Here is a 9062-nt window from a genome sequence, read left to right as displayed (position 1 = left end):
ATTGGAAAATGCTTGTCATTCCTCTGTAGCATCTGGTCCCCACTGGACCCTCATCATTTCCTTCACCTGCTCCCCCCACCGACCAAACTGTGCAGCTCTGCAACTGCATCCTGGCCCATCCTCCCCCTTCTGCCCCCAACACTCACCTCCTTGTACCCCCAATATGTTTTTCCCAATTAAAAAAATATTATAAAAAAAGAAGAAGACATGCATGATGAAAGAACAATTAAGAAAGCAAATACTGGAGAAACAACAATTCAGAGAAAATACATTGATGAGAAGCAACTTGAACAGCAGTAGAAGAAAATGCAAAAGATGGAAGAAAGAATTGATAGTATAGATAAAGAGGTATAAGAACTTAAAAATAATATCACAGACAGCCAACACCTCATCCGCCCCGGAGCACAGGCCCCTTCACACAGTCACCGTCGCCGGTTCACACCCACCACCCCCAGCTCACCATGGATGATGACATCGCTGCGCTCGTGGTCGACAACAGCTCCGGCACGTGCAAGGCCGGCTTCCCGAGCGACGACGCCCCCCGGGCTGTCTTCTCCTCCATCGTGGGGCGCCCTCGGCACCAGGGCGTGATGGTGGGCATGGGCCAGAAGGACTCCTGCGTGGGGGATGAAGCCCAGAGCAAGAGAGGCATCCTGACCCTCAAGTACCCCATCGAGCACGGCATTGTCACCAACTGGGACGACATGGAGAAGATCTGGCACCACACCTTCTACAACGAGCTGCGTGTGGCCCCCGAAGAGCACCCTGTGCTGCTGACGGAGGCCCCCCTGAACCCCAAGGCCAACCGGGAGAAGATGACCCAGATCATGTTCGAGACCTTCAACACCCCTGCCATGTATGTCGCCATCCAGGCCGTGCTGTCCCTGTATGCCTCTGGCCGAACCACTGGCATTGTGATGGATTCAGGCGATGGGGTCACCCACACTGTGCCCATCTATGAGGGGTACGCCCTGCCCCATGCCATCCTGCGTCTGGACCTGGCTGGCCGGGACCTGAAGGACCACCTCATGAAGATCCCCACCGAGAGAGGCTACAGCTTCACCACCACGGCTGAGCGGGAAATTGTGCGTGACATCAAGGAGAAACTCTGTTACGTTGCCCTGGACTTCGAGCAGGAGATGGCCACGGCGGCTTCCTTTTCCTCCTTGGAGAAGAGCTACGAGCTGCCCGATGGGCAGGTCATAATCATCGGCAATGAGCGTTTCCGCTGCCCCGAGGCACTCTTCCAGCCCTCCTTCCTGGGCATGGAGTCTTGTGGCATCCATGAAACTACCTTCAACTCTATCATGAAGTGTGATGTTGACATCGGCAAGGACCTCTACGCCAACACAGCGCTGTCTGGCGGGACCACCAAGTACCCAGGCATCGCCAGCAGGATGCAGAAGGAGATCACAGCGCTGGCCCCCAGCACGATGAAGATCAAGATCATTGCTCCCTCTGAGCGCAAATACTCCGTGTGGATCGGTGGCTCCATCCTGGCCTCCCTGTCCACCTTCCAGCAGATGTGGATCAGCAAGCAGGAGTACGACGAGCCTGGCTCCTCCATCGTCCACCACAAATGCTTCTAGGCGGACTAGTTGCGTTACACCCTTTCTTGATAAAAAAACCTAACTTGCGCAGAAAAAAACAACAACACAAAACAACAAAGGATGAGGATTGGCATGGCCTTTTTTGTTTTTGTTTTTGTTTTTTTCGCTTGACTCAGGATTTAAAAACTAGAACGGTGAGGGTGACAGCAGTTGGTGTGGAGCAAGAATCCCCCCAGTTCTCCAATGTGGCCCGGGACTTTGTACATTATTCTCTTTTTTTAAAATAGTCATTCCAAATAATCAACATGGCGATGTGACAGGAAGCTCCTGCCTTTCCAGAAGCCTCTCCCTTCCCCTAAGCAGAAGAGCCTCATCCCTCACCCGGGTCCACGCATGGACAGGGATGTCAGGGAGCATTGCTTTTATGTAAATTATACCTTATCCAGGTTTTGGGTTTTGGGTTTTGGTTTGGTTGTTTGTTTTTGTTGTTTTTTTTTTTTGTTAAAAAAATCTTCCGCCTTAATACTTGTTCTTTAGTTTTTGGGTTTTTTTCAATAGTTAGCCATTAGTGGCCCTACTTTTTTGGGGCCCTTGCCCTTTCCCTCAACTCTAGAAATATGAAGGCTTTTGGTCTCCCTGGGGTGTCTGAGATGTGGAGGCAGCCAGGGCTTTACCTGTACACTGACTTGAGACCAGTTGAATAAAACGGCACACCTTAAAAGCTGTGTGTGGCGGGGGGGGGGGGGATAACATCACAGACAGACAGACAACACAGTACTGAAAATAACAAAAAGGCAAGAAAATGCAATCCAGAATATTAAGACTGAACTGGAAGAAGTGTTCAACTTTCTGGTAGGGCAAAAATATAGAACTGAAGACATGGAACAGAGAGAGAGACAAGAGCCCCACTAGAAACACATTAGAAGAAAACTCAGAGATGTGAAATAAAGAAAATGAAGGAAACATGAGAATCATGTGGGATGACATTAAAAGAAACAACATAAGTATGATTGGAATTCCAGAAAGGGAGTGTGATAGGGGAATCACTGAGAAAATTATGGAAGAATTACAAGAAGAAAACTTCCCAGGTATTTTGAAGAATGGAGAAATCTACATTCAAGAAGCACAGCTAACACTAAATAGACTAGACCCTTAAAGAAAAATATCAAGACATATCACAGTCAAATTCTCCAAATTAAAAGATAAAGATAGAATTCCAAAAGCAGCTTGAGAAAAACAAAGAGCCACCTACAAAGAGGAAACAATTACAGTAAGTTATTCCTCAACAGAAACCATACGAGCTAGAAAACAAATAAGATGTCATATACAGAAAGTGAAAATAGAGTGATACACAGAGAGCAAGCAGAACAAAAGCCTTCTAGTTAATGTGCAGTGCTGACAAAGCGGGATGATGTCCCAGGCAAAAGCAATGTCTTGGCTAGATCCTAAGTGTTGATGATATTCCCACCACCTTGGCCCAAGGGCCACAGGCACCAGGACCTGCAGTGGCCCTCACCTGCAGAGGTAGGTGAGTTAGGTCTTTTCTAGGCCAGCAGGCTGTCGCAGCTCTGTGGATCTAAAAACGATCCCCTCTCTCCACCTCTCCTGGTTCTGTGTGAGGCTGAGGATGCCACAGGGGTAGCTAGGAGTCAATGGAGGCTTTCATCTGTGGGTGTGGTCGGTGAAGCAATTATTTGAACTGAAGAAGCGAAAGCTGCATGGTTTAAAATCAGAAAAGACATGCTTCAGGATTGTATCCTTTCTTCATACTTATTCAACCTGTATCCTGAGTATACATTCCAGAAGCTTGGCTGTATGAAGAAGAATGTGGCCTTAGGGTTGGAGTAAGACTCACCAACAACTTGTACCAACCTTGCTTGCAGAAAATAAGCGTTTGAAGCACTTATTACAGATGTTCAAAGAATACAGCATTTAATCTTCTTAACTGACATCTTAACTTCAAGAAAACAAAAATCTTCACCACTGGACTGAAAGGAAATACCAGGTTGTTGCTGTTGTTGTTAAGTGCTATTGAGTCACCTGCAACTCATAGATCCTATGTACAAAAGCTCTAAATCCTGCCCTATGCTGAGCCAGTCTCTTTGACTCTGACACACCTAGTCCAATAACCCCAGTTGTCATGTCAGTTAATCTCATTCAAGGTCTTTCTCTCCTGCACTGTCTTTCCTCCTTTCCAAGCATGATATCCTTCTATAAAGACTGGACCCTTCTGGCCACATGCCCAAAGTATGTGAGATAGAGCTTTAAAATCTTTGCCTCAAAGGAGAAACTTGGTTTCACCTTCTCCAAGACAGACCAGTGTGTTCTCCGGTGATCCATGGTACATTCAATACTCCTCACCAGTAGCAAAATTCAAAGGCATCAATTCTTCTATCACCTGGAGTCATTGTCCAGCTCTCTGATGCATAGCATGCAATTGCAAAGATCATGGCCTGAATCAGGCTCATCTTAGTCTCTAGAATGACATCATTACTCCTTAGCCCTCTGGAGAGGTTCCTGACATCAGACTTCTCCAATATCATGTTGTTGCTATTGTTATGTGCTGTCGAGTCACCTGCGACTCATAGCGACCTTATGTACAACAGTCCTAAATTCTGTCCTATCCTGTTCCAATCTCACTATCTCAGTCAGACACACCTACCCCATTAACCCAGTCACTGAATCAATCCATCTCATATATTCAATACCACATTCAGTACTCTTCTCCAACACCACAGCTCAAAGGCATCAATTCTTCTATCATCCCTAGTCATTGTCCAGCTCTCTGATGCATAGCAAGTGATTGCAAAGACCATGGCATGTATCAGGTGCACCTTAGTCTTGAGACTGACATCATTGCACTTAGAGGTCTCTAACTGCAGACTTTCCCATCGCAATACGTCTTTTAATTTCCTGGCTGCTGGTGCCAAGAGTGTCTACTGTGGATCCAAGAAAACCAAAACTGTGAACAATATAATCTCTTCACCATCCATCATGAAGCTGCTAATTGGCCCAGTGGTGAGAATCTTTGTTTTCTTGACATTGAGCCTCAATCCATACTGAAGACTGCAGTCCCTGACCTTCCACAGTAAGTGCTTCAGGTTCTGCTCAGTTTCAGCAAGCAGGGTTGTGTCATCTGCATAAAGCAGATTGTTGATGAGTCCTCCTCCAATCCTGATGCCGCATTCCTCCTTATAGAGCCCAGCCTCCCAGATAATCTGTTCTGCATAAAGATTGAAAAGGTATGGAGATAAGATACATCCTTGGTGTACACCCTTCCCAATTTTGAACCATGCAGTGTTTCCTTGCTCTGTTCTGACGACTGCCTCCTGGTCCAAGTATAGGTTTCGCATTGGCACAATCAAGTGTTCTGGGATTCCCATTCTTCTCAGAGTCAGCCACAGTTTGTTATGATCCACACAGTCAAATGCCTTTGCCAAGTCAATGAAACACAGATATACATTCCTCTGGTATTCCCTGCTTTCAGCTAAGACTCATCTAACATCAGCTACACTATCCCTAGTACCATGACCCCTTCTAACCCCAGCCTGGACTTCTGGCAGTTCTCTGCTGATGTGCTGTTCCAGTCGTTTTTGGATAATCTTCAGTAGAATCTAGGAGGCATCTTATTTCCTGATCTCAAATCATACTACACAGCCATGATGGTCAAGACAGTGACAGACACATAGATCAAGGGAATAGAATTGAGAACCCAGAAATCAGCTCTTCTATCCATGCACAACTTATTTTTTATATGGAGATGAAATCAGTTAAGTGGGGAAATGAAAGTCTTTTTAACAAATGGTGTTGGCAAAATTGGAAAACTGTCTGAAGAAAACTCAATCAAGACCCATATCTCGCACCATATCTTTCTTAAATTTAAACCGTGATGTATCCCCATGCAGTTTGAACTTCTTTGTCTAGATACGGCTTCCACATGAGAACATTAAAAGTGGAATTCATTATTTGCAATATAAGCTATCATTTCTTAAGATTCACACAGTTGAGTGACATTTTAATACAAATAAACATCTTTCAGGTATTCTGTTTTCAGCCAAGATTCATCTGATGTCAGCACTGAAACGTGTACTTCAGCATCTGGCTTGAAATTTCTGGCAGTTCCATTTCAACGTGATGTTGCAACTATTTTGAATTTTCTTCAGCAATGTTGTACTTGTGTAATAGATTAATGATATTTTTCAATAATTCTTTCATTTTGTTGCATTAACTTTTTTTGGAATGGGAATAAATACAGAGCTCTTCAAGTTAGTTCATTAGGTCTTAGCAGGAGTTAAGTGAGAACTTCTAGTGCTGCATAGGCTCGTTGAAATATTTCAACCAGTATTTCACCAATTTCTGTAACCTTGTTTGTCACTAATGAGCTCAGTGCAGCTTAGACTTCTTTCAGGATGATTCTTGATTATATGCTATATCCTGAAAACATTAAATGTTGACCAGTTCTTTCCAGGATGAATTCTGTGTATTCTTTACTTTTTCTTTTGATGATTTCCACATCATCCAATATCTTGCACATAAAATATTTCCAATTTGGAGCTCGAATTTTTTTTCAGTTCTTGAGAAATGTTGAATGCATTATTCCCTTTTCATTTTCTAGTTTCAGATCTTTACACATATATTTCCATATAATTTATGTTTTGTCTTTTTGAGTGACCTTTTGAAATCTTCTGTTCAACCCCACTATGCTACGTCTTTATTTTTTCTATAAGCTTTAGAGTCACATGTTCTAGAACATATTTCAGGGTCCCTGTTGACATGTATTTTGGTCTATTTTTTAATTCCAGTCTTCCTTCCCCCTTTCCAGTCTTTTGTTTGTTCTTTCATATTATAAAGACATTTATTTAATCTATGAAAATAATGTACAATACTTTCCCCTTTTTCTATTCTTAAGAATTTTAGTAAATAAATCTACAGTCTAAAACTTAAAAAAAAAAAAAGAGGAAACTAGGTCCTTCTAGTTCTTTTTAAGAAAGTCTCTTCCCTCTCCCCCGAATTTAATTATTCCTAAGATTTCGCTGGGTGGAGGAGTCTACCAAACAGAATTTTTCTGCGTGGGTTTTAAAAGAAGCCCAAGTACCCAATATTCTATGGTGGGAGGGGGAGGGGGAAAGGAATAGATTAAACACTATCTGAATTTTAGCAAATTCATAAAAAGATCTATGGGACTCAGGAGGAGGGGCACGCGTTTTTTTCTGCAGATGGCAGAGGAGGCAGGGTCTTAAAGGCCAGGTAAGGATCCGGTCAGGGGAATTGCAGGTCGATGGCACAGAGCGAGCTGGTGAAGAAGTCCAGCTCCTCTTAGGAAAAAGGAACGGGGCTGTCAAGTGAGCCCTGCAGGTTGGGCGACAAGTACCAGGAGAGTTGCAAACAGGAGCGGCGGGGAAGAAGTTGAGGGAGGGCAGGGAAGGTGAATCCTGCCGCTCAAGGAAGGCGTCTTTTGAGAAAGGCTCAGGCTCCAGAGCCATGGACCTGTGCAGTTCGCGGCCCCGGCTCCGCGCCTTTGTTCTTTCCACGCCTACGGCGAAGGCCGGGGTTCAGGCACGCCCGCGGGACCCGGGCCGACTCGGGTGGGTAGGAGCAGGCTTCCTGAGCTGCCCGTGGGGCCGAGGAAACGCCGGGACTGGCGTCACCCAGGTCCTCAAGGACGCTGGGGCTGACGTGTTTCACGTGGCTCGCGCGTCTGCAGTTTGTGCTTCATGCGCTGGTTCTGGAAAGAGTCTTTGACCAGACTCTTGGTGAAGTCCAGCAAGGCCGCGATCCCGACGCAGCGAGGCCGGCACAGGTACTTGTTGAAGTGGAATTCCTTTTCCAGCTCCAGCTGCTGGTTGGTGTAAGCCGTTCGCAGCCCTTGGCCTCCCGCGCTCCTGGGCCATCTACTGAGAGAGACAGCAGTCATCGCGCGCCACGACCTCTGCACACCGGCAGCCAGGCTCACCAGAGAGCCTCTGCCAAAAACATCAGCGGGACTCTCTTCCCTCCCCCGCCGAATTAGCTCCCCTGGCTGCTTTGCAGTCCTTGCCCTCTCTCATCTCCTTGCCCAACAGGCAGCCGAGGCCCAGGCTGGGGCAGCGCATTCACTTTCCAGCCTTTTTTAATGACTACTTGTTTTTTTCAAATAGGATGTCAGTGATGCTATCCCACATGAAATCTATCTTTTTAACACCACCATAATATTTCAGAGACACAGACAACTTCACAGCACACACAGAAAACCAGATCAAAATGTCACAAAAAGTGACAAAAAATGCGGACAGAAAAATTCTTCAAAAGAAGAAATACTATAAAAAACTTCCTCATAAGGAAATAAGAGTGATTTCTAAGTGCATTCATAAGATTATGGAAAGGTTTACAGAAACTAAAGACAAAATCAAGGAAAACAGCAAAACTCTAGGAATTAAAGAAAGTAATACAAGATCAAATTAGAAAAAATAAATGGAAAATGTTGAATCATCTTTGCACATCTATTGTGAATTCCACTTAGTTGTGATGAATTAGTGTGTATGTGTATAAAACTCATGACAGCAGACAAAAAGAAACATTTCTTACATTGATGCCCCTGCTCTCATGCCACTTCTGAGACAAAGGAGAACAACAGACTTCAGGAGAGAGGATGTCAGCAGGAAGATGCCTTGCTCATACTGCACAGGAACACCAACATCACAGGGGAATGGAGAGGTTGATAGAGAAGTAGGTGGTGGGTGGAAGCCTGAGCCATTAACCCAGGATTGGTGAGGAGCAGGAGGTGCGAGGTGCTGGAGAGGCAAAGAGATGGAATTGAGCTGAATGCTAGCAGAGCAGGAGTGGGGGTGGGAACAAGAGACATGCACCTAAGGGGGTGGCAAGCAATACTAAAACCTGATCTGTTACCTGAATAATGAGGGAGGTCTCTCATCTACTCTTTGGGGCAAAATTCTCGTCTGTCAAATATTTCTTTAGAGTTGACCGATGAAATTAAGACAGAGTAGAGAGAAGGATTGGCCATCATCCACTCCCAAAATAACAGGCCTCAGAAAACAGTATGTACAACAAAGCACATTTAGATTAGACTAGCAGATATGGCACAAGAGGTAGAACCTTCTCACTGGAAATCACAAAGGAAGAGAAAGAGTTGCAAACAGACACTAATGACTGGAACATGGAATGTACGAAGTATGAATGTGGCTTACATTAGCTAGCGAGCACTCTACTACTCTCTGTAACAGCAGACTACAAGAGACTGAATTGTATCTGCCTCTGTTTCCAACAGACTTACATTCAATTTTCGCTCACACACACACACACACACACACACACACACACACAGGCCGGGAAAATTTTATTAATCCTTTTTTTTAAAAAGTTAATATAACATTGTAGAAAAAAGGAACCTGAACTTTAGTTAAAACACAGCTGGAACAATCCACAGTGGCGGCGGCGGGAGAAGAGATTTAATTTAGTTGATTTTCTGTGGTTGTTGGTTGTTCGCTAGTCTCACGGTGATGGAAGCTGCACTTT

General features: G+C 44.8%; 1 protein-coding gene across 1 annotated transcript; it reads left to right on the top strand.

The window, feature by feature from the left end:
* The first annotated feature begins 458 nt into the window (after window positions 1-458).
* LOC102855634 (actin, cytoplasmic 1-like) lies at window positions 459-1589 on the top strand. Its single transcript, XM_006902944.1, has one exon. It carries the CDS (start codon window positions 462-464, stop codon window positions 1587-1589), a length of 1128 nt encoding a protein of 375 aa, XP_006903006.1. The 5' UTR covers window positions 459-461.
* The last annotated feature ends 7473 nt before the right edge of the window (window positions 1590-9062 follow it).

Source organism: Elephantulus edwardii, unplaced genomic scaffold (genome assembly GCF_000299155.1).
Source record: "Elephantulus edwardii isolate Elephantulus edwardi_28Jun2011 unplaced genomic scaffold, EleEdw1.0 scaffold00475, whole genome shotgun sequence".
Lineage (NCBI taxonomy): Eukaryota > Metazoa > Chordata > Mammalia > Macroscelidea > Macroscelididae > Elephantulus > Elephantulus edwardii.
This window is presented reverse-complemented; position numbering and strand designations above follow the sequence as displayed.